General features: G+C 40.4%; 1 protein-coding gene across 1 annotated transcript in view; it reads right to left on the bottom strand.

Moving 5' to 3' along the window:
- The window catches only part of pik3c2a (phosphatidylinositol-4-phosphate 3-kinase, catalytic subunit type 2 alpha), a 46,173-nt gene extending 20,297 nt beyond the window's left edge, over positions 1–25,876 (bottom strand). The window contains exons 1-7 of the mRNA XM_073471509.1: positions 25,793–25,876; positions 20,147–21,392; positions 8,120–8,217; positions 6,973–7,133; positions 2,261–2,381; positions 682–793; positions 334–413 (exon numbers count right to left, since the gene is read on the bottom strand). Coding sequence (XP_073327610.1) covers positions 334–413; positions 682–793; positions 2,261–2,381; positions 6,973–7,133; positions 8,120–8,217; positions 20,147–21,310 — 1,736 coding nt within the window. The 5' untranslated portion in view covers positions 21,311–21,392; positions 25,793–25,876. The remainder of the gene's footprint in view (positions 1–333; positions 414–681; positions 794–2,260; positions 2,382–6,972; positions 7,134–8,119; positions 8,218–20,146; positions 21,393–25,792) is intronic.
- Between the last annotated feature and the right edge of the window lie 1,314 nt (positions 25,877–27,190).

The raw sequence follows: 27,190 nt of genomic DNA, 5'->3' as shown, positions 1-27,190 counted from the left end.
TTAACATGACAAAAAACTGTATGTAATTTCCAGAAGCTTTCTTATTAATTTGTTAATCCAGCATCCTAAACTAAAAGTGCACATTTAACTCAACCTAGAAGGACCAGACTCAGGAAGCAACTAATATTGGATATTCATATATACTGAAATTCTTAATGCAGGAGATTTTAATGTGGTAAAAATATTATTATTTTCTGAATAACCATGTTGGTAACACATTAGAGATTTGTTTTTTGCATGCCTTGATACATGTGTGGAGGGGATCTTTAAGCTTCACAACTCCCTTTTTTAATTTTTTTTTACATTTTCCCAACTAGTGCAGGACCCTCCTACCTGGTGACATTCTCCTTGAATGGCCTGTCCACTTGGCCGAGGTGCTTCTCTAAATCTATGGAGGAGTTGTCATCTTCCTCCTAAACAAAAGCAGTCAAGATTTACCAACCAAGCATTTCAGGTGACAGATAAGCAGGTGCCAAAGTCTCAGTGATATCTAATCATAACAAATCATTGAGATCATCATTTTCCTGAATGAGAATCAAGTGTCGTCAGTTTCCTGCATTGGGTCAAAAGTTTAAAAATGAGTCTCAGTGGCACAACATAAAATGTATTATGTCACAGTTCAGTAAAATACTCCTATAAAGTTTATATGAGATCATATGTTCATTTGATTGAGTGACTTACGGTGCGTGCCAAGTCTCTTCTCATGGTGGAGTGAGAGAGTAGCTGTAATGTGATCTCATTCTCCCACTTCCTGCAGTTCTGGACGTACTCGTGGCTTCCGAGGCTGTGTTTACTGTGGCACAGGGCAACAGAGAGACAAGGTTCAGAAAACCACACTATATGTTGAGGATAGTAAGGAGCAGTTATTGAAAAAAAGAAACAAGACAGAGACAAATATCTCCTTCAGTTGAGTGAATTGTGTTATTTCTGTGTAAACCATAGATACTTCCCTGAAATGCAAAGTAATATTTATTTACTCTGTATTTTGGGGAAGTGCTATTTAATTTGTGTTGGCATTCTTTTGTTTGCTATTTTTGTCACTGATGTTGTTTGGAAAGGTGTTAAGGCCACTTGTGCACCCACCACTCAACAAAATCAAAAGTTTTCTGTACAATGTAATGCAGCAATAGCACCCATAACAAATGTCCCAAATTAGCTTTTGGGCTATTCTAACAAGCTGATAAATAGAGCTGATATTACGAAGCCAATTTTTTTTCATTGACTTAATAGTTACAGCATCTACTCACTCTGTTACAGTAGATTGTGGTATGCAACTTTAAATTAGACAAAGAATGAGAAGAACAAGCACAGCATGCTTTTGTCACGCTCCTGACATAAAACTGCTGCACTTAGGTAGAGGGTAGAGCAATGCAGTGTAGCCTTGAGAGCCAAACATGTTGTTGGCTCACTACAGCTTATCTTTTCATACCCTCAGGAGTGTATTAACTATAGATTATAAACTTAATTTTAGAATACAAAAATGTAAAATGTAATTTATCTTATCAGCATTAACCATGAGAAGCAGGTTATTATCGGTTATCGATTTTGGCCGAAAATAAACAATTTTGTGCATCCCTAATATTTTCAACGTTTGGGATTTGGCAGATGGTTCATAGCTTCAGGCCGGATCCTGTATCGTCTTTATACAATAACTATCAGTGTATGTGTAAGGTTTGAAAGTTTTCTTCTAAGTAGCAGAGAACAAAAATAGTCACAGAGCAAATGAGATCTCTAACCGTTTCCATGGTTACCACAAGAAAAAAAATTATCATAATGTAATGATTAATGGACATTCTCAGTATGGCCAGAGCGAGGCTGTAAAGACTAGTTACATTATGACAGAATGAATGATCAACATACTAAACATTTGTCAGTTCAGCAGCTATAACCACAACATATTACTGATGCGGCTTTGAACATTTGGCTGCACTGGGCCTTTAAGTCCTGGTATGGGAGTAACTATTCCCATGTTTCCAAGATTAGAGGGAGAAGAGAATTTCTACGGTGGAGGAGGGTACAGGCGAGATATAGAAACATCAGTGAGTCCCTTCTGCACAAGATTTTGAAAGGATGCCAAGATAAGAGTAATAGAGAAGAAGATAGAGAGAGGAATGAGAGACATTAAGAAAACAAATAAAATCCATCAAAACCATATGCATAATTAACAAATCTGTCAAGTCAGCCTGGGAAAAGCTGTTTCTCCCAATTCCTTAAATGTTAATGGAGATATGCATGTACTTTGCTGTTGTAGTGTACTCACTTCTGCAGCACCTCCTCCCGGCCACACACTTTGAGCAGGTAGCTGGAGAAGTCGACCTGGTCCAGGTCATCGTGGACCCAACAGAGAGTCTGACTGATCAACAACTCCACTGGAGAACTCACTGAGAAAGGAAAAGGATGGAGAGATGGACGATGAAGAAGATGGTGATGGAGGCCGAGAGGGAGGAAGAAAGGGTGATCAGGAATATTGATGGAAAGAAAGGGAACCACATGAGAATAATGTGAGGGGCGGGCAGTGAAATGGAAAAGCCAGAAAGAAGGGAGGGATCAGTGGTTGGTGAAAAAAGACAGAAGGAAAGGGAATGATGGAAGAGACCAGAAAGAGAAAATATGTAATGACAATAGCGTCAAATACTTTTAAAACTACAAGATTATGCCTCAGTTTCAGGACACTGAAACAAGAGGGAAGCGACACGATACAAGACATATCAACAATTTATCAGGGGGATCTGAGGTCATGTCATGCTACAATATCAAAATTATCATGTAGAGTTTTGGCCTGTTAATAGACACATATTTGCTGCTGTGGGAACTGAATTCTAGAACTCACATTTATCACAATTTCTCTCTAACTGCAAATCATCCTGCCAAGTTTTGAACGGCTCATGTTTCACTTCAAATCAAACCTCTTTTGGAATCAAAGGCATTACTGCTGTGAGTTGTAAAACGATTTTAAGTGGGGAGGATTTGGGGTCAAGCTTAAGGTGTTTGCGTATGCTCTGATATCTGATGTGTCCGGCCCAGGGAAGACTGGGTGGAGAGCGTAACCTGATACACAGCAGATTATTTTGCTGTTTGGCTACTTCTATAGAGGTTTTAGCAGATTCTTAGCCATACACAAACACGGCCAGACAGATGCACTTCATTCAGAGGACTATCTCAGCTTTGGACTAAGCACACGCACACAACTTAATATACGTTCACATGGACACAAGGGAGGGAGACCACCCCTGGCTCTGGCAATAACAGACCTCCACCCTTCAAAGGAATGGTACATCTTTTCTTACTGCTTACATTCGTAGTTTTAGCTTCACCATCCTGTATGTGTAGACGTGGTGGTCAACGAGGTTATACATTTGTTGCAGTGTTTTCTAACAAAGCATTTAGACATGATTTTGTGAGCGCTCTGAGGTGGTAAGGGAATTCCCAGCAGAGCACTTTTGAAAGCACCAGTTAAAAGAGGAGAAAATTCCTCCGTCACTTGCCTTTAACCGTTTCACACATGGTTGGGGAATGGTACACACATACACAACTAAGGACAAGGAAGTAAAGTGGGATGTAATATAAATCTATCACGGTAACTAGCATAATGAGTAACTTATGATGCAGGTTTTGGGTCCAATCATGGTCATGTAGGATCCACAATGGAAAGGCTGGCGAGAGGGCAGAATAAGGCCAGAAGTCACTCAGCACTTGTTAAATCCACAGGACCCAACATATTTCAGATGTAAAAGAAGAATGATGTAATTCCTACATGACTCAGAGCAAATAGAGATTTCCAACGGTCAGACACAGATTCAGAGACAAAAGGAGAGACACAGAGGCAAATGGAAAACGGTAACTAGAAGCAAAAGGACAATGTTACAGTATAACAGAGTGGTAGAAAATTTAAGCTTGAAAAGCATACAAGTTCCTGATTATGATCCCAACAACTCATCTCATGTACTCTGGTTTTCTTTAGTTCAGCACTCTGCTGAACTCTCACCCACAGCTGAAATCACCTGCCTTTCACGCTACATGAACTCAAACAAATGGAAATACAAAGGGACTGTCAGGGAAAAAACTGAAGTACTAAACAGATTTACCTGACAATTTGAATTTGCAGAGTCACTCCTTCATAACTCCTCGTGGTATAAACTTAATATAGAGACTGAAAAAATTTTTGTGAGCCATAGTGTATCCTTATAGTTTTCAGTATAGTATAGTTTTTGGCTAATTTACATTGGAATGATGGCACACATGAACATGGACAAGTTTAAGTCAAATTCTGTGAAACTGACACCACAATGAAGTGAAGAAATAAAAAAATTGTTGCACTTGGCCTTTTTACATGATTTTTTATTCTTCAGTCAAACAGATATCGTGATGCATGGTTAGATGATTGTCTTGCAATCAATTGATTATCACAGAATTGCTGTATTGTGATAATTATCGTCATTGTTGGCAACATATCATGAATTGTATCATATCGTGAGATACTTTGTATCTGAAACAATTCCAACAATACAGACAAAACAAATGTACGTAGTGTATATGAATAAATAGACTGGCATTTACTTCTTGTTCATATCATTTTTATGTATTTGCGTTAGTATCCCTCTCCGTTAGTGTCAAATTCCTGCACATTTTAAATGAAAAGGTTCTGAGAGTCTGTGAAGTTTGTCTCTCCACGCCTGAAAAGAGAAACATGGTTGTGTTCCCTCCTCTCCAACACTCTCACAGCCGCAGACAGTAACCTGAGCCAGACTTCCTGCATTTCTTCCGTCTGTCATCCTCCCTCCATCTATTTGATCTATTTTATAATACATCATTTTTTCTTTGTATCTCTAACCCTACACCTTTACCACTTTCTTTCTCTTATATCACTCTCTTCCCTAGGTCTCTCCCTTTGTATTTCTATCTTCCTCCTTCTCTCTGCATTCTTTTTCTCTTTTGCATTTCTTTCTATGCATTGCTCTCTCCCTCTCTCGCTGCTTCCATCTCCCCTCTTCAACCACAGTATGCTAGGAATCCCCAGAAGCCAAGCAGTTCACAGCCAAGCCCTGGAAGAATCGATTGTCTTTCTTTCTCCCTGCCCTCTAGAAAAAGGCAAAGACTAAAAGCTACAACAGCATGACTCAAGCATAAAACAATGTCAGAACATCCTAAACTCCTTTTTGATCTGTTGGGAAATATATTTCCAACTTTTCATGATGCAAATCTTGTAAATCATTCTTAAATCAAGTATTTTTTTCATTGTTAACGTCACATGAACACAAGACAATGCAATATTGAGGAAAAATCTACACAATTAAACATTTCCTCAGAAGAGAAGAGTCAGGAAGAAGTAGTATAGCAAGTTTAGGAGGACAAAATAAGAGAAGATAAAGCAAGAATAAGAAGAGATGAAATATAAGAAAGAAATGAAATGACAGTCCAGAGAGGAAAACCTCATGTTAATCTGTACATAGTCGGAGGTTATGACAGGATTAAGAAAACAGAGTGAGACAGAGGATGGGGAGAGAAGAAGGGATAAGGAGATGCTGCACGGAAACAAGGGTGGAGGAAAATATTGTCATGCAAGAGAAGGGAGGGGAGACAAATTGAGTAAAAGGGAAACAGGAGAAAGTAGAGAACAAAAGTAATATTGACACGGAAAAGCAACAGAAAGGGGGCAGAAGAACAAGCGGAGAGGCAGAAAGAATGACAAAAAGGAGTGCAAAAGTACCCTTTCTGTCCTCTATTTCCCTCTATCCTTCTATCCAAGCTTTGAGCAGAACTGAGGCCTATTGTTCCGACGAGCAGATTCCAGCAGTGTCCAACCAGAGGCATCGAAACACCAACAATGTGGGTCAACATGCTGCTGACAACATAGGAAGTCAACCAGGAAATGTACTAGACATAATTTTAGGGAAGAAGGAAGCGTTTCTGGGAAGTGACCTAGAAAGGAGGTGAACTGAGCAGAAGCAGGAAGACGAGGAGTCATCGCAGGAATCTTGGAAAGGGCAATTAGGATGTAGAACGTGGAAAGTAGTAAATATACTTCCTATAGGCTGTTGCTGTTGAGCTGGGGTATAAAAGAGTGAGTGGTGTCTGGGTCAGTAGGACAGTCTGTTACATACACATAGTAGAGAGTGCTGAGGTATGGCCTATGTGTAAATATATGGGTTGGCTGTCATACAAGAAACAAAACAGACCCTTATAGCAGACAGTCTCACACACATACTAACAGACTCGCATTACCACACAAACACACTCACAGTGGTCTAATGCTGATCCTCAGGGACCTACATAGACAGTGGTGAACTTGGTCACACAGTCGAAATAATATGTCTAACAAAAAAGCCCTCTGGATTGGCTGACAGCCTCTAGTGTGCTTGGCTTCAGATCCCAAAAGACACGTCAATCACAGCGGTTGTAGTTTTGTGTGTGCTTAACGAGGGGTTAGCCAACAACAGCAAACACCCAGGGTAGGAAACCAGAAATCTTAGAGAGAAAAAAAAAAAAAAAGACTAGAGTCCCTTTTGCCCCAACATGGCTTCTCCAGGGCAAGGGGACAAACCTTTATTTGTGCGGAAAAGGAACAAAGTGTACTTCCCACGACAGAAAAAATGAAAAGAACAAGAAAAAAATGAGGTGAGGAGGGGGTAAAGAGTTTGGCAGCTGTGAATGTCGTTTCCTCCTTCAGAACTCTCATATCTGCAATCTGAGCAGCTCACTCTTAAAGGCAAAGTGGTACAAGGTTTCCTTTTTGGCTGACTTAAATGCGATGGTGTTCAATCTGTATAGAGGATTTTCTGCACTTTTTAACACTAGGCTATTCTTGTGGTTAAATGTATGTCCATACTAGGGGAAAAAAACTGTTGTCTAAAATACAGAAGATGAAGGCTGCTAAAATATTTTTTCTGATCAACTGGTTACTTCTCTACTTGCTTACTATCATGTTAAGAACTGGTTCAAAGATGGCTTATATGATAGCTATGGGATGCTTACCGTCACAGGTGAATGTTACGGGCTGCTGAGACTCAGAGATTTCAATCGAAACCTTGACAGAGCAGCTAGTGTCACCTCCGCTGTCTCTCTGGGTAATGACAGGGCTTAGGACATAGCCAGGGTTGGTGGACATGTCGCCATGAGGGAATTTGGAGCGCAGGCTGGTATGGAAAAAAATACAACAGAGCAGAGTCAACACTTTTCTGTATTTTGGTCTACTTGGCCAGTAAAAACAGATCGGGGGCAGCCAGAGCCAGCCTAGCATATGGATCAGATTACTTGGATGAGACTATTGGATACATCATGGGCAGTACAACAGGAAAACTGGATGGGGGGAGGCAAGAGAGGAAGAGATTATTTGAATAAAAAATGTATTTATATGCACACTGATACGGTTATGTAAAATCATTTGAGATTTACCATTTCTATCTGTTCTCCCAAGTTGAAAGAGTCTACATGAACAATGACTCATCAGTCTGCCTGTAATTTTTATACTTTGATACTGTTGGCATGGGTAATTGGGAGGGTAAAAGATGATGAAAATGCTATGAAATTATTTTTTACATGTTTTCATTTACACTCTTATGAGAGGTTAAGTTCCTTTTAATTGCAAACTATCTAGAGAGGGTGCTGACCAACAAGCAGGCAGGGTAGATGCTGGGCAGACAGGGGGCGTTGACTCTGTTATCGAAATGAAAGTGGATTCCCTGAGCGCAGCTTCATCATCACTCCACCCAAACTAAGTACTGGAGTGAGAGATTCTGTACAGGCTCAAGGAACAAAACATGCAATTATGTGTATGTATGCATGAAAATGTGTAAGCATGCATTTACGCTTGCATACAAACACGAGAGGAAATGTTGGTCAGTGGGTCCGCCACATCTGTTTGTTAAGGCTTATACTCAATACTTCATTGCCTGTAGGTGGCAACAGCACCATCTCAAGATTTAAACCGTCTCTTATTATTTACTTTTCCTGTAAGTCCCACACGTTGCGTGTGTAGGACTGCAACTTGCCCAATTTGAGTTTGTGAGACAGTTGAAAGCCAGCTCCATAGCATGCTTTGCGTCTATAAAATGTCATTATGAATTTTGAAATGTAAAAGTCAGAGGAGGGCTTAATATCACAACAATGGGAAGGATCTTACGTTGCTACGTCTTCACAGAAGGCGACAACCTCCAAGTTTTGAGCATCCTGTTCTTCCAGCGCGGCATTCTTCACCAAACCTTTTCCTTTTCCCTTGTCCTACAGGAGCAAAAGAGTCACACACAACACACGAAAAGAGTCAGGGAGCTAGAAATATACATACAAGTAACCTGCTTACATATTTCAAACAGAAGCAGGCCAGATAGAGACAGGCAGCAGAGCACATATGAACTCCTTCTATGAGTTTAAAAGGATTGATTGTGGACATGAAGCTCACAGTCTTCATGGTGATTTGTGTTTGAGGATCATTGCAGGGGCAATTTAATTAAAAACACCTCAGAGCTATGAATCCTACAGAGTGAATAAACATGTCAGTAAGAGCAAAGGTCTGACACAAAGAAACACACACACCAGCTCTGCAGCTCTTTTACACCTTTGTCTCTTAAATTCTAAAAAAATGTTTTAACCCTCTAGGGGCTGAGCTGGCTTACTCTTATATTGGAAAAAAATGTCAATACATGGAGAAAATAGTTTTTACTTGCTTATATTTTTTTCATCTCTCTCTGTCACACACGCACACACGCGCACACACGCACACACGCACACACGCACACACACACACACACACACACACACACACACACACACACACACACACACACACACACACACACAGAGCTCCCTTTCCCGGAGGCTGGCCTGTTGCCGGGAACTCGCAGTTGCATTCTGCTTTTTACTGCTGTCTTACTGCCAGTGGCTGAGGAATGCACTTCCTATGGCACAGGAAATGAGGAGTGAAAGGGCCCCGCCCCTTCCTGCACCAGGCTCAGTCTGCAAAAGTGCTCTGTCATGGCTTGGAAATCTGGGACTCTGACATCACTCCCAACAAGGGAGAGAGAGGTTTGCAGACCAGGCAGGAGGGGAAGGGAAGAAAAAATGAGAAAAGGTGAGGAAAAATGTTTGGAATGTCATAGTAAAAGCTTATGTTCTCTCCCCGGAGACTTCCGGGAGACTGTGAACACAGAGGTTTTTTGATAAGCCAAGAGGGAGTAGAGTTGGTTTTCATATGCAATGACAAGGAGATGGAACAATTAAAAACTTCCTACTAGTTGTCTGGCAACTTCTATTTCTTTTTAACCAAAACAATACTTCAGATCATCTATTTTTTTTAAATGGCAAACAATTTTGCTATCAATGAGTCATTGTCATGAGTTGCTCTTACAATAAATTATAAAAGGTGTCATACATTTTCACTGGTGATAATCCAGTGCATAAAGGGCCCAGTATGATTTGTATGATCATTTTCTGTCCTTACATTAATTAATTTTGAAATCACACCACAGCCACATAAGACACGCTTCAAAGGATATTATGTCATGAAGTTAAAACTATACCCAAGGCCCTATCCTTAAACGTGAAGCATTTCACTAAGTATGTGTCTGCTGTAGCTTTAAAAAGTGAGGACAATCATATGGATTTATGTAAGAGATACAAGGTTAGGGCTACAACTAACAATAATTTTCATCGTTGATTGTTCTGACACTTATTGTCATGATTAATTGATTCATTTGTTGGTATATTGGAGAGAATTTTCCCAGAGCCCAAAGTGACAGCAGCAAATCCTCACCTTATAGAAGCTGGGACCAATGGATGTTTGATATTTCTGCTTATAAAATACCATAAAACCACAATGTCCCTGGTTCAACAACATCAGCCAATGATATTTTTTTTACGTTGATCCCGGTCCCCTTTCTTCCTGTCAACTGTCACTAATCCACAAAAACTAATCTTAAAATGAAAAACAAGCATGCCAACCCTAATTACCAAGATCACAACATCTAGCCAATTAATCTGAGATATGATTTAGACCAAAACTGTGCAGCCCTGAGAGGAGAAGACATCTTGTTCAAAGCAGCGAGCTGACCCGACTTAACACCAGGAGAAAGAAACCTCAAAGTCAGCATGGAGCTTGGAAAGGAGGCCAAGCCTGACACCAAACCACCTGCTTCTCCCAGCAAGGGAGCAAGGAGACTGGGTTCCTGCCCGCACAACTTCTGTCTCAAATTTTGAATATTTTTTTTTTTTGGTTCAATATGAATATTTGCAAGATAAACTAAAATAAAACAAGAGAAGAAAATCAATAAACAGTGTCAGGCGACACTGAGAAAAGGAAAGAGAGAGAAAGACAGAAAACGAGATTAAAAAACAGAGGGTCAAAGAGGGAGAGAGAAAGTAAGGTTGATAGAGAGACTGAGAGAAAACATTTGAAAAGCCAACGAGAAAAGAGACCAACAGAGCACATGAGCAGTGTTTATGTTTGGAGTCAGGATTGCCTCAGCAAAAACAAACATGGGCAGATACGCCAATGAGGCCGAGTTAGCTGAGTGTCACACAACAGCGCACACAGACACACACTCAGCAGGCTGTACAGTGGGACAGGCCCATCTTTGTTTCACTCTATCGATTTTGTCAGACCCGGACGCAGAGCTCCTGGTGTCTGAAGTCATGAGAACGGCTACATATGATTCACACATTGACTAATCCTTCATCCTCTCTCTGGTTTTACTGTGATGTGTCAGGGCACTGACTGTAATGCCGGGAACACACTGTACAACATAACGGAAGATTACAACCCTAATGATGGCTGATCTTCAGGGTCAAACAGTACACTGTGGGGTGTGACCCAGTAGTTTAAGCTGGTTGATGACAGACATCTAAACAGAGATGACTATAATCCACAAAAGTCAGTTGTGGAATGTGTGATTCTGAGTCTTTTGACAGTCGGTTTGGGTTTTAAACCCTTATTGTGTACCAACTGATGCTTCTAAGGTTTACACATTAGAAATGAACCCCTCTTTTGGCTAAGAATTTAAGCATCTGTAAATCTAAAACTCACCACACTGATGTGAATTTCTTCCAACTTTCTGAATGATGGACTCATTTTTCCACACTAATAGAAAGACAAGATATGGAACTTGTCAAAGGTTATTTTTCCACACTTTCCAAACCTGCTGCTGAGAGTGCTGACATAACCATTCTGACAAATGTCTATGTTGGCAAGATTCTAGTCTGGAAAAGAGGCGTTGTTGTACTGGGTGTCCTACATCACTTAGTTGGCCACATTCTGCTCCAGAGTGAGACATAATCAATTATGAAATATGTGACTCCTGCTTCCACAAATTACACAGATGTAAAACTATTCATGCTATTTTTCTAGGGTAACTTAACCTTGGAGTTGACTTAGACTCCTAGACTCATGAGCTGTTACACAACCTTCAAGACATTTTTTCTTCAATGATATATAACATTTTGGAAATCTGCATTTCAGCTAAAGTTTTTGCTGGAGACAGACTAAAGGCATCATTGTGCTTCGGTGCTTGCCAGAAATCTCTCCACATGCATTTTTCTGACAACAGAATTGGGGTGGCCGTATCTAACAATTTCTGTTACCTCCAGAAATCAACAATCCAACAAGCACGCCCACTGCATGGAGTGCTGGACCAGGTGTGCAGCTCCTCTCTCAGCTCTCTTTGTTTTATTCTTCTTGCCATTACTTTTCAAGTGCTCAAACCAATGCAACACAATTAATATTTCTAAGTGCTATATGTAGGCAACTGGACCTGGATGACTGAGAACCTTCATCAACATGTAACACAATGAATAATACTTTTGAGGAAAGATTGTCCGAAAGTCTGCCATCATCCCCACTTGTACGCTTTTTTGCATCTCGCATCTCTCTATGACGTCCTGCCATCGCGTACAGCTGTTTGGAAAATGTATAAACACTTATGCCTCGGGATGTTGTTAGAGGACTCTCACTATGGACCAATGTTCTCATGAGTGGGTTCCAATTTTTCTGTTCTGGTGCATGCGCAAACGGACGCACATGGATGTGCATGTGGGTGACACAACACATAGTCGTGCCAATGGTTCAACAGTATTTCACTAATCAATAGGTTGTGTTAACATGCCATGAAACAAAGAAATGATCAGGCAAAATACAGGGAAGAAGCGGACTGCTAGTGGCCGAACTGGGTGGTTGCAATTTCCAGGATATCACATAATGCACACTGGCTCAAAATGCATCACCTTTGTACATGTTATCCGTTTTATCCATGATCTAAACGGTGCAAGTGCCAAAATTTTAATTATACTAAACATAATGTTCCATTCAAAAAATTTGTAGAATTAATTCAAAAATATGGCGCAAGCAAATGATAAAACACTGATGAACAATTCTTATTTATCAACCTTCCGGATGATTAAGTGTTCACAGAAAAAAAACAAAAAACAGCTAATTCATTGCTTGTGTCATCAAAGTTTACACCATCTACACCAATGCCTACTAGCTTCTACCCTACATCTCTCAAAGGCTTTTCATGCTTGCTACTGATCAAGGTCTGACTTTAAAAAAAGAGAAGAAAAGTTTCAGCAAGAACAGTTGTGTTGTCCCTTGAGATGAGAACATGGTCAGCTTGAGGAACTTTGTGGACACAGACAGGCAGGAACTGAAAGGCTCAACTAACCGGCTGGTGGTAATTCCACGCCCAGCATCAGTATTGACTTACAGTACACATCTAGATATCAGACACCTCTTTTCGTCTTTATGCCAACCTAATGAAAATGACCCCAGACTATCCACAGGAAACCTGCACTCAAACATTCAAAAGCCACTGTCAATATCTGAAAGCCTACATGTTCAAAAATCAAGATGTACAGCAACATACTGCATGATGGCTAGTTATTTTTTAATTTTTTCCACTACTGCTCAACTAAGTGCAAGAAAATGTAGACAGGAGGCTTCCTTTCAACAGTAAAACTGTGTGTGGGAAATGCTGAGTGATGCTGTCATGCTGATCCAGCACTTGCTGAAGAGATGAAGATTGATTTTAATGGACTGTGAATACTCAGCAACCTCTCTCAGCTAAAACGTTTTTGGCTGCATATATGAACAACTTTTCATACAGACTTCTCGTTTGAATACAGCTTCATTGGTGAGACTTTGCGCCGTGGTTGACATCAGCGGAACAAGCTGCATAGAAAACACAAATCTACTTCTTCTTTCGATCAGGAAGTGACTGATGGCTAACTAACTCACACTTCCTGAGATGAACTGAAATCTCTGACTTAATAAAGGTAGGTCAAGGGACACTTGGATCTGTTTTCTATTAGGTGGCTGGAAAACATTTACAAACACGAAACTCTCACCAATCTTGACAAATCACTGGAATAGCTTTCTCTGAAACACTGCAGAATTTAGTCTATTCTCCAAATGCTTGTTAGCAACGTTTCTATTATGTGCATTAGTATTTTGTTTCTACCTGCTTCCTCACGCCATCTTCCACAATGCGACTCCTGTTTTCTGCCAGTAAACAAGGTCAAAGGTTAGGAGACATAGAGCTGTTTCCCCAGTGAGTCACACAGTTAACTGGAATGCATGTCACATCCTGGTACTACAACATCTTTTAACCCTGCAATCTGTCTGGCAGAACAAAATTTAGAGAGTGTTGAGTATGCTGCAGCATTTCATACTTCAGCTTAGGGTGTAATTAGACGATAATAAAAGAAAATGGTGTAGAGCCTGCAGTGGGATGGCATGGAGGTGTGAGAGATGTGAAAGAGCTGCTGGAGGTCTTAAAGTCTGCGGGAGAAGGAGAGATTTGACAGTGTTTTAGGTTGGAAAAATGTACAGTGCATGCACCAAAACCCACAGTGCAAACCTACATACTGTAGGTTTTAGTTTCACACATGCACACAGTGAACTTGAAACACAGCACATGCTCAGATAAAAATCTGCTTCCAGGACATTTTGAAGGAAAACTGCAAGAACAAACAGGCAAGCTCAGTAAAACTGCAATGAAAGGGCAAGCAAGGAATTTCAGTGTGTGTTTTAACACTACTCCTCAGAATGTAATTAAGTTGACTAGTTCAGGAGGCTCGACACATGATTATAATCTATCTATTATCTATTAACCACAATCATACTGTGCAACTTCAGTATTACATTTTCTGAAAAACTGGTATTGTTAAATAGATCAAAAGTCATTTAGTAAAATGAAACAAATTCACCTCAGATTTTTCTACACCTTTCATTGTTTCACCTTTGCATAGTTAAAGACATTGTGGCTTGATTCAGTCTGTGTGTATGCACTCACTAAAAATCCTTACCATTTCTTCTCTGGATTTGAAGATCTACTAGACGAACCAAAAAACACTTTACACTGCATCAAGTGGAGCTGCACTTCTTAAGGGTAAGTAAAATTAGTCTGTGTTGCCAGACATGGCCATGTGTGGTAAATGACGCATTAACTTTTAGTGTTGCTTTGCAAACAGTAAGAGCCAGGTCTGAACAGGCATTGGTGCTGTGAGGAATGACGGCTGAAGTGCAGATAGAGCTATTTGTTTGACTGCTGATTATCACTTACCTACTGCTTTATATCTAAAGGCCAAAGCAAGGGATTAGTAGCATAACAGGCAGTCAGTGAATAAAAGGAGGAGGACTACTACCATTTTTACAATATTAGTGTGTGTAAGTGAGATTTTTAGACCAGTATAAACCACACAAAGTAGGAAACTGACTCCGTTTTTGAGCGCTGCTTGATAAAACAAAGACGGGTGGAAAAGTGTTGATGTTCCAACGTCCTTACCCTAAACATGCATCATAGCATCGTGACAGACAAGGGGTAGAAAATTAGCATGTCCACCGATAAACACCCGATAAACACCTATGACCCCTGCAGTCATTTGACGCGGGAATGACTGCAGATAGAACCCCATCTCATTGAAGACAAAAGCCAGATGTTAGTTGGGTGAAGAAAGGTAGACAAACAATTGTAAAGCAATAGAGGTTAAGAAATTAATTGAGATACTGCAGAGAAAAAAGAGCAGACAGTAAATATAGAAAGAGAAAGAAAGCAATGAGTGAAAACCAAAAGAAAGTATGAGACAGACGGTTTGGGTGACAAATCCACTACAAAGTCTAAAGGAAGAGGAAGAGAATGAGACATACGGTAGAGCTGGTGTGACTCCACAGTAGATAGCCTGTTCTGACTAAGCCTCCAAGTTCAAGCTCGTTTGTTCCATTTTAAACCCCTCTGTCCACACGACCACATCTTACACTAAACTCAAGCCAACCACAGCAAGGCTTGGCAACTTCAGGCGGACTTACAGCCATTAAGACACTCATCTTGGAAATAATTGTATTGAAAAAAGCCTCTTGGGACACATAACTGCAAGTGAAACAAAAGTGTAAAACAATTACAATCAAGCCTAGGGCAACACTTTTTGTGGATAAAATGTGTCGTCTTTTACATTTAGTTTTCTGTGCAGTAGGAGTTAATCTCATGTTCATGGGGAGATAAAAGAAAAAAAAAACACTGGTTTCTTTAAATAAATCAATTCCTCAAGGGCTTCTGTTAGGCCACATGTTAAGCCAAGTTTGACCCCATTAATATGTGACATTATATGGAACTCATAACAAGATTGTATCCAGAACCAATCTCACCACATTTGTCAAAGTCACAGTACAGCCTGGAATTGTTTGCTTCCTCAATTGGACTGAAATGAAAAACTGTTTTGTTTTATTTCCAGTTAAAATTTAATGTTTTTGGAAGAGTAAAGAGATTATTTATGTGGCATGGATGAACATTTCAGTTTACAATCACAACCATGATAAGACTCGAACCAGTATTTCAGAATGTGTTGCGAGGCATTTCATTAAGCTTTTAGAGCAAGAGTTAAGAGATGTCTGTTGCCTGGATCTGTTCTGTAACTCAACACCAGTGTCTCTAGCAGGAAAACCTACACATACTGTAGACTGTATCTGTTGAGTTGTTTTTATCTGTCATACTTTCATTAAACAGAGGTGGGTGTTTACTATCATTGCCAACACTTATTGATGGGAAGTTTGCGCATTAAAGTAATTGCTCTACAATCAGCTGTCATAATAAGTATAACACCACACAACAAGTTCCTGTGAAACTGTCATAGATTCACATTATCTTAATGCCCATGACTGCTTTTTGTATGTCCTCTGTGTATGATTTTCTTCAACAGCTCATGAACTCAATGCTCTTTGGTACCTCACTGTCATAATAGATCTTGTATTTCTGGAGTCCCTGACAGCATTCTGTGTTAATGTACCAAGTGTCATCAATAAACGCCACACAATTACAAAGTAACTTTGGCAAGAATAAAACAAGATACATTCACTAGCAAGTTTCAAATTGAAACCAGAGGCCATCTGAAATGGTATGAAAACCACTCAATCTACAACATAACAACATGCTTTGAATTTTTTTTTTTTGCAGTGATGTAAATAGATATGTAGAAAAGAAACACATGCAAAACATTGGTTTGGTCAAAAACAAAACCATTTTCAAGTACATTTTAGTCTTTCTTGGAAAGCAAGGCCAACACTCTGTCCTCAACCAAGCTGTGTCATCACTGTAAAATGATTCGCTCAATACATGTGGCCCACGCAGGCAACTTAAAGAGAGCACCTTTGTAAAAAGACACATTATGTGGTTTAGTAGCTCCTGGTATTATAGTCTCTGTGAGATGGCCATGAGAACATAAAAGCAGGAGTGAAACTAGACTTGCAACCACAGACATCAGCCTCACTGTGTTCAGACTGTTGTTTTTTTCGTACTGTTGCAGATATAGATTCTGTGTTATGCTACTGCTGCTGCAAACTTAATACTTCAAGCTATTGCTTCATATAAAAACTTTCCACACAAAAACTACTGCAAACCTCTTATTGTGAGGCATATAAAGGAATTATTATCTTATATTCCCACAGCTGCTCAAAGTAGGGTATCCCACAGGTTTCCAAACTATAAGGCAATACAACATCTCTCTGTCTAAATGAGCTGCAGCTTAGTGTGATTTCTGTGTGATTGGGTCACTCTTGTGCTTCTGCAGGGCATAAGGGAGCTGTACGGGCTTGTTCCTGTTTATTACAACATGGGCTCCAACTGCCACGCAAGCAAGCAAACACACATACCATCTCACCAAGACTGCAAACAATATGGATGAAAAAAGCAAGAGTCTAAGGGCCCCAAGTTGAAACACAACATGGTAGTCTGACTGACCAGCAAACACGTGCTTGAACCAAGACATAACATATAGATAAATGTAAACAAACACCATTTCATCCTTTCAAAGAAACAGACATTCCTCAACCCTGGAAGACACCGCTGGGTGTGCAGACTGAACAAGTTGCCTTTGATGAATGGTAAAGTATATGTCTGTAAAGTATCACGCATAGACTTGAAGGACCTACTGGAGCAGTACATTTAAACTGCCCTTGACTGGTCATGGTTATGACCTTTTCCACAAGGTTTCTTTATATTTTCTGACTGTACTGTATAGGTATCTGTCCAAACACTGTTTTCAGATTGTGGCAAATTTCATGGCTTTCTTCAACCATGGGGAATTTCGGAAATAAGTCATTTTTATAGTGCTGCAAGGTTAATTATCACCCTAGTGTAAGAAACATACCACAGAGACCAATTGTTTGGTCATGACACAGAGAAACACAAAGCACAGGAAATGGGCTTCTTGAAAACTGCAAAAAAAACTGATACAATGTCCAACACAATAGCCTGTCCTGACCTTAAAAGTACTCTGTGGAGTTTGAGATCATTGGTGGTAATGTAAAACAATATCTTAATGTGAGGGTCTGGGTGTTGTTCGTATTTTGTACTCTACCCGCACGTGGCTGGGGAGGAACAAGCACGAGTTTGAGTACATGGGTGACTTAACACATTTTGTGAGAGCAGTAAAACATATTGACAGCCAGACTTATCACGTCAAACTCCCCCTGTCCAAACAACCTAAAAGAGCTTTTCACTTCTGTCACAATAACTTATAGGCACTTCTGATGAAGCCTGTAGTATCTTTTACTCATTCATTTCCAGGCAGAAGATGTACAACTTGGTTAACGTGGTTAATCTGACTCTCAAACACTGAATAAAGAGGAAGGGACATGGTGACGAGTTCATGTTTGGCCAGCAGGCCTCAGTACTGCTGTAGACTAAAATGCTTGTCATGTCTGAACTCAGGGCTGCCAGCAGTACAACCATACTGAGGCCTACCAGCCAAATGACAGATGGTTGTTTAGGTTTAGGGGGAAAAAAAGATTTAGAAGCAACAATATCCCATGCCACTTGCCCACAGCAGTGTCCCAAATGAAAGTTATAAATATTCATCACAAGAAATTAGATCACTCATGTCTTTGCATGGCAAAATTAATCACAAAATGTGGTCAAGAGAAAATTGTGGGGTGAAACAGTGGGTAGCTAACCACGCTGAAAAACATAATTACAGGGAGCAGAAGTAAAGAGGATGCTTAGCTTGTGCTAGTGATTGAATGAGGAGTATACATGAATGTACAATGAGAAGTTGTACACACGACTTTGGTGGGTGTTTTGGTTGAACATGAAGATGCACCATTATCTGTTCTGAATAAACTTTACTCACTCAACTTAAATGCAATGCATGATTATGCCTATGCTGTCAATACTATACGAAGACAGTTAGTTAGCTGTTAGTAAAAGGACTTTTATGGGTGGCACTGGTCTAGCAGGTAGTATGCTAAAATCCCTGGTCATGGACATATTTGGGGATGTCGAATGACCAAAAACAGCCTATTAGTAAGGTAGTTAGCCAACTCGTTTGGCTAAACTGCACAGTGGCTAACTGCAAAAAGACTGCAAATGATTGGTGCAGTCACCAGGTATAAATGTGAAACAGAATACTTGACATTATTCTTCACAGGTGAAGCTTATAACATTAATCCTAGCTCTTTTTAATTAAAGGCCTTGTCAACACAATTTTTGAGTTTTTGTAAAAAATGATCGCAGTCTAGACGAGGTGAAAAACACATATGACATGACCATTCATGTACACTGGGCCTATGCTTGCCTATTAAACGATTTCTACTTTCGCATACTCTTTACTTACTTTTACTTTCTATCATATATGTCACAGGTAACAGGGCTTGTACTGAAGCAACAAGTATTTTTTCCTCAAACAGGCAGAAAATGACAAGGCAGGAGAGCGTGGCTGCTTTCCATAGAATCCCCCTAGAAAATACTTTTATACAAAACATTTTCAACAGACGTTTTAGTCTTTCTTTGTATCACTATTTTATCAATGTCTGTTTGTGTCTTTCTAAACATAGACAATATAACATCCAATCTATCCATGTACCTCAAATACGCCACGATATGATAGCACATAAACCAAGTTCACATTCACCATTGATACTACATTCACAGATAAGTCCCATTTAGGAAGCAAACGCGGGTGTCTGCGTCATTGTTTCCAAAAATCTCTGTTTCTGCCCGTCCAGACATGAACACTGAAAACAGAGTTTCTGATTATCTGTGTGTTTAAGTTTATAGAAATACCTGTGTACACATGGACAGGACCCTAAGTATCCATTAGGCCATGCCATTGAGCCAGCATCCAAAAAAACAGGGTCTCGGGACTCGCACATTTAAATGCAATCCATTCATTATTAAAAACCCTAAAAGTTTTTCTCTACAACATTACGTATCCACAACTACAGCTGATGATTAAACTAAAGTTAAAGTTCAGAAAAATACCGCATTAGTTATTCAGAGTTCTGCTCCATCAGAACTGTGTGGGTGTGGTTTGATCAGATTTGATTCATAGGGTATATATTACAAATATTGCTAAATCCTGATGTGGTGCACATGACACCACCTCTTTCCGACTAAGCCCTGCCCACATCAAACCAGTGAGAAGAGCACAGACAAAACAGCACAGAGAAATGTCTGATGAAACACAACCAAGCCTTCATCTAATTATGTATGTTTATGTAGGACGCACGTGCACATAATAAAAAGTTGATTGAGGAAATAAGATTCAGGGCCTTTTATGTTAATAATCATTTCGCTATGACTAAATTTGTAGTGTGAAAAGGCCTACAGAAATCTCTGCCGACTTTGCCTGAACTAATTTTCACTTTTCAAACTTTTACATTTTACTGTGATCCTACCTGACTGTTTGGTTTGTGCTGGGAGGAGGTCCCTGGGATGTTAAGCGAGTGACTCCTAGTGACAGCCGCTCCTGTTGATGCTCTTCTGGGCTGCGAGCGAACTGACAGTGATGCTTTCACCTCGGGCTTGGGGCTGCTGCTACTACTGTTCCCTTCAGTCTCGAGCACTGCATCCCAAGGATCCCCTGCAGCAACTCCTGGTACCGTCTGTGCAGTGCCTCCTGATGCCTGGGATACTTCCTCATTCTCAGGTTTACGCTTTGTAAGTGGGTCCAGATCCAGCCAGTCTATGCGGCTGATGCTAGAAGACTCCATCACTGCTGGCTGCTGGGGTGGGGGATTGGGTGCCAGAGAAGCTGCGCCCGCTTGAGAGGAATCTAGGTCAGTGCTGGCCGATTTGCCATTCTTCAAGTATTCTGAGGTACTGGCAATCTTGTCGAACAGTTTGGCCATCTCTGGGTCCACGGTTGGCTGTGGGAAGACCATGGCAGCAGCAGGCTGGATGGGAGGGAAGGCCATGAACGGTGTCTGCTGTGCCGACAGGGGCATGAAGGGTGGCATGGTTGGAGTGAAGCCATTCTGAAATGTGCCTGGTTTAGGGAATGGAGCAGAGGGGAACAATGGTGCAGGCTGATGGGTGGGAGTGGACACACTGGAGCTAGACGGGGTGGACATAACAGGTGTCCACTGGCTGCTCTGGAAAGGAGAGGAGCTACAGACATGGCCTCCAGGGTAGGAGGCACTGAGGTTAAACCCCATTAGCGATGAGGGGCGGGACACTTTGCTGTTAGCCCCAAAGTTCTCATCCAGCAGGAGCTTTTCAAGTTCCTCATTAGTCAGCTTGTCCACATCAATATCCCTGAACTTGTTTTGCTCTGCCTGCTTCTTGGTCTCTGGGAAGACAATGAGGTCCTTTTCTGGTCTATTAGTAGAGGGTAGAGGTTGAGGAGCAGTAGTGGCAGATTTTGATGGTTTTGGTTTTGAGAATGATGAGGATGCTGCAGAGGAAGATGAGGGTGTTGAAGCTGAAACGGTGTGTCTCTTCTCCCTTTGCAATTTTGCTAAAGCCTCTTCCTCCATGCGGAGGGCTTCCTCTTTACCCACAACCCCCTTTGACTGGGGGACATCCAGCTTGAACCCATTACCACTTGATATCTGGGCCATTCTGTCAACTGGAAGGTGCCATGAGTGTGACAGCTGTTAAGTCAGTGTGGCCCAAAGGATTGCGTAGCAAATCTTTATACACCTAAAAAGGAGACAAAACATTTGGGTGAATTTCATCAAGAGGTAGACAAATACATTCAAAAAACTCGAGATATATATATAAAATGAGATTATACGAGCAAACACAAATGACTGACTCTGACAAATTATTATTTTCACAATTAAATAGTTCACAGAGAAAAACTCCCCAAAAAGCATTTGTTAACCTGTACCTGCCTGATCATAAGGGTAAATAAGCTGCATTTACACAGCACATTTTTTACCAAAGCATTTCACAATGTTCGACCCAACACATTAACACACACACACACTAAGGCATGACGCTGGCCTGGGCACCCAGGGTTTAGCGTTTTGCTCCAGGACTCTGCCGCATGTGGACAGGAGGAGCATGGGACTGAACCACCAACCCTTTGTTGTAGCGATTGACCTGCGTGTGCTTCCTCCGGTGCTGCAGCCACCCAAGGGCATCTTTTGTTAAATGGCAGTTCTTTATCTAAAGTTTCCCTTGGCCTTGCTGCTCTAACCAGGCTTTGATTGCTTATTGATTGGTAGCCATTTGTCACATATGCACACCCAATACTTGCATGTGCTTGTTTTGGAGTCAAGGGCATCAATTGGGGAAAATAACCAGCACGGGCTTCATTAGCAGCATGTTCATGACATTTAAATTGATAAGCTCACACAGAGCAAGCTGTCCTCTATCAGTGTACCATAACATTGCGAGGTGCGCATTGCAATTGTTTAACCAAGCAGCCGGGCTGACCACATAACAAAAAAAGACTAAATCAAACAGTTGCACAAAGTGATTTATAACACTGAAGCAACATATGACTCACACTATGTATCGGCATGCAGTTGGGTTACAAATCGGTGTGCTACTGTGCAAGACAGCAGCTAACAATTCATCTAATTTTTCTCTCATCATGCTGTTTGTTTTGTCCAAAATTGATGCCAAACAAGGACATGATAATCTATTTTAGCCGTCAACAGGAGGGAACCAAGAGTATCCCAAGTCAATAGCATGAGAAAAACATTGCTGCAAAGAGTGTTTTGTGGTCCTAAAATGACACAGCGCCTCCTCAAAGCAACCATTCATCGAACGATCACTGCCCCAGGGTTGAGTGAGTTCCTTCCCTCCCCAGGCGTCACCGGCCTCTCCTGAGCTTCCCCTCCCATTGTGGTGGAGAAGGCTGGCTGTGCTGGGGCTCAGGCTAGCCTAGCACTATTGTGCAGCTGAGGAATTTGGCATGCTAAGCAGCCCGACGGGTCTCTCACTCTCTCTTCCTTTGGCTTTCTCTCACTCTGTTAGCATTATGTTAGCACCATGGCCCAAGATTGTCTTATCAGCTGTGCTAACACCAGCGGGCGGTGACAATGTGGCTGCATTCATTAAGCATTTGACTAGGAGAGCTCAGTGCCAACTTTGCCAAGAACACAGCTTGTAGACACTAAATGCATAAAAAGAAAGGTCATCGTCTTTTGGTGCCTGCTGTCTCTGATGGCTTCATTCTGTGCAGAAATATCACATGCTCTGACCAAAGTAGTTCATCTGTATATCATTGATTTTACACACAGTAAGAATGCATGTCCTGACAAGTTGAAGCTCAGAAGTTAAAGTCAGTTTTGCACAGAGCTCCTTAACATATTGAGCCACACACTTAACAACAGCTACTTCCTGATTCTGAATGTAAACACTGTCAACCTGGAAAACCCAAGTAATATTTTCAAGTTCATAAACATTAGTCTCTTTTTCTTGACTGATTTCACTGTATATCATTGCATCAGAAAGATCAATCCAATAAAGTTCAGACTCAAAGAACGCTGAGAAAAAGACAATGGGTTGTATGCAGTTATAACAAAGGAGATCCAACAGGACTCGAGCTACACTAAGAACAAAACTAAACACGAAAGATCCTGAATCAAGATAGCCATATGTTTAAAACCCATAAATAGCAACAGGAGAAAATACAAAGGAGGAATCCCCCTTAAGGGAGTCAAGTCAATTGCAGCCAAGACAAATACTGCAAACTCTGTTACACTGGTAAAGGATGGCAGAGCCAAGGTCCTGTAAGAGCTTCATTCAACATTTAAGCACATCATTATTTTTGCTGAAGTATTTAGAAGACTACAGCTACCCGAGCCATAACCCTCCAGTCAAATGCTTGCTTGAGAGGACTGATTTAAGGATGCAGAGGTCACATTAACAAACAGGACTCTGGGAGTCTCGATAATTCCCAGATCTTTAGCTTGATGGTTTGACAAAACCACCATCATGTTTTCTTAACCCTTAATATACAGTTTATTTGTTTACTTTAATTTGTTCTGCAAATAGCTTTAAAAATCATCTTATTCAACACTGACAGACAGCATCACATAATTTATCATCTTGCTCCAGATTTTCAATAAAGCTGAAAGATGTTTACTGAGAGAAATATATTTACAAACTGGATTCCATGTTTTTTTTTTTTAATGGTAGCATTACTCCATCAAATGTAAAATTTTTAAATATTTTCGCATAATTTTTTGTGTTTGGCTGCAGAGCATGGCATGAAGTTGCACTCGTACTCTGTAGAGATTAGAGGTTAGGTTTGTAACTTTTCAAGACTGTCATGGCCATGTGAACATTGTCACAGGCTCTTCTTGCTGTTGTCATTCCTCCTGCTCATACTGACCCTAAAGAGATCTGTTGAGGGACGGAGGACAAAACACAAAGAAAATACATAGTATATCTGATGCTAGTTTGACGCATGAAGTGGATGTTTTCCAAAGTTACATTCAGAAGAGAGGATTTCAAACTAAAAAGACTGTAACTTTGGAAGATATCCGCTTCATTTAACTAACTCAGACTGCTTACGATAAACTGTGGAATACATTTTGATTTTTCATTGTAGATTTTGTCTTCCATTGTTTCAGTTGAAAGTACATTAGGAAGGGATCTCTTAATGTCCAGTAAGAACAGGAAAGATGATTATACCCAAACAAGACCTGTTTTAACTTTCATATGTGCACCTGATTATTGCTTTAAGACAGATTTCAAAAACCTATCCTTTAATTTAACGGGTAAGTGAGTAAGTGTGTTGCTTTCAACAGCTGTGCAAAAGTGCTTGTGTTAGCACTAGCAAAGTGAGCAAAGTACAGATTACAGCTTTAAAAAGGAAAATTAGTAACCCAGTCAAGTTTATAGATTTTTAGGATAGGTTCTGTGGTAGGTGGGAAGGAAACAATGCAGTTGAACTTCTTTTTCCATGTTCTTTACTTGTCTATTGTTGTAGCTCGCTTACGCAGAACAGAAGGAGATATAAAGAGAAACAAAAACAAAAACTGACAGGACCATTTAAGAGCCCTCTCCACTTGGCCAACACCCCAAACAAGTCATATCACTGTGAAACTATGGTTTACTCTATTAAATCCTATATTTTTTACAAATGAATGCAACATAAAAAATAAAACCTCCAAGTTAACTTTATCTTTTAAACTGCCAGACCGTTAGTTGGACAAAGAAATGCACATTTGGTGGTTGTGATAAGCAGATAAACATGCAATCACAGGCAAAACCAATATACAAGATCTGCTGAAGTTAGTTGTCCAGCTATTTTTCAAAGAGGACTTGATATAATGTTAATCACTGCATTGAAATTACCTGAAAAGCAGGACTTTCCCTCGAAAGACTGGAGAAAACACTGTTGATTTGGCAGCAGTGGGGTATTGCGTTAACACGTAACATTTTTGGAAGACACTCAACCAACAGAAATAGGATATGTTTGTCTTAGTAACGCAACCTGTCAGATGATAAATTATCGCTAGAGAACAATTGCATCGAGCACTTTCTAGCGCTTAACTAGCATATTTGTAGCTAGCTAACCTGTCGGCTGATGCTCACCTGACACCAAATGATGCGTTGTGAATTGTCAATAAGTCGTGAACGTCTGCTTTTCACACACTGTACACATCATAAAATATGAGCTAGCTAGTTGTTAATATGAGATAACACTGACTCTCAACAGACAATAACACAGTGATCAAGCTAACTAACCCGGCTAGCCCGATAAAATGTCACTTTCTGACACTTTTGTTGGCGGTTGGAACTTTAACTTTTGACTTTGTTGGATGCTAAGTTAGCGGCTAAACCAAACAAAACGGGCAAACATATCGTCCACGGGAACATAAACACGACTGAATTTAGCTACACAATGTTAACTTATACGTCTGCTCTGTACTTTAAGGAACACTGATTTATTAATTTAAAAGTACCCTGGCAACTGCTTTGGTCCTGCCAACTAAGTGCCCACAACAAGGAAGAAATGCAGGCTTTGTCAAACGGGAAACGGCCGGAAACTACGGAGCCGCAACCGCCGATTTCAGGCAACTACGAGCTAAAACTTTACCACGCAGACAGCTGCTGTATAAAGGTTCATTTCTTACCTTTTAGCGGTGCCGTGTTTGGAGCCATTTTTCCTGCAGCTGCATTTTTTCCATCCACTTGCACCGAAGAGACGTCAGTTCCTGTTGAGGAGGCTGGATGGAGGTTTGGTTGGACACAGTTGGATTGCATTTCTGCTTGGCTCGGTCGCTTCACTGACGATTAATTGGGGAAGCAGCGCCACCGTGTGGAGGAAAGCAGCCAGTGTCGAAATAAAGCTGTTTATTATGTTCAGTCTGAAGGGATGTTCTGAAGTTCAGCATGTTATTTCCAGTATTACATCATTACAACACCGCATTAAAATATTGTTTATCGCATCTGTAATTATAATCCAAAAACATCTATCTATCTATCACCCAAATTCTTGTCCCGTACTGTAGGAAACACGAATTTAGCTGAACCCAAATTATTAACAATTTAATTAATTTGATTTAATTATTTTCTGATGTATCATTCATTTTTATTTGTTTCTCTTAAAAATAAAATACTCATTAGCGATCACATTAAACCAGTCTATACATGTACAGCTACATCACTGTTTACATGAAAGTTTTTTTTATTTTTTTTACTTATTTGTTTTGTGACCTGTTATCACAAGTGCATCAGAAGTAACAGGAAACCTTGTCAATGATCAAATTTAAGACAAATAATCAATACAAAATGAACACTGACATCCTGTGACATGGAAATAAACACATCCTTATGCCTTGTGTATTTTGACTTACACAATAATGGCAACTTTTATACAAATTTCACACAAATGATACAATTTTGTATGTGGTAGATTCGTACCCATTGGTGGAATGAAGCTAAGTACATTTACCTATGTACTGCAATTCAGTACAGTTATGGAGTACTCATATTTTACCTGAGTATTTCTATTGCATGCTACTTTACATTTCAAATTGTGCTACAATCCAGCTGGAAATATTTTTTCTTCATCATTTTTACGTTTTGATACCGCTACTTTTACCCAAATAAAATACTAAATGCTTGCTTATTTATGTTTTATAGGCTACAGGTATGGCTACACTGTACAAGGCACAGTATTCTCCATCTCCTTTCATTTATTTTGCACTGACCATATGCTGTCGTGTACAAACACATAATAAAGTATTGCCATCCAGTTTTAAGCTATGAATAATGTTTCGCTTCCTTGCATCAAACACTAACTCCGCCCTCGTCGGAGGTTGAAGAACGCCACGTACAGTTTGGCTCAACGCACCTTAAGCCACGGTTTGACACTTTGATACGCTTTGACTGACAGCTTGAGCGTCCAATCAGCTCTCAACGCGACTGTTTCACAAAGAAAGTGTACTTTTTCTGTCCAATAGGCACGACCGGGGGCGGGGCGTTGCCATGGTGAACACAACCTTTTTCTGTAGGTTGTGGCCATTAGG

Source organism: Pagrus major, chromosome 8 (assembly GCF_040436345.1).
Source record: "Pagrus major chromosome 8, Pma_NU_1.0".
NCBI lineage: Eukaryota > Metazoa > Chordata > Actinopteri > Spariformes > Sparidae > Pagrus > Pagrus major.
This window is presented reverse-complemented; position numbering and strand designations above follow the sequence as displayed.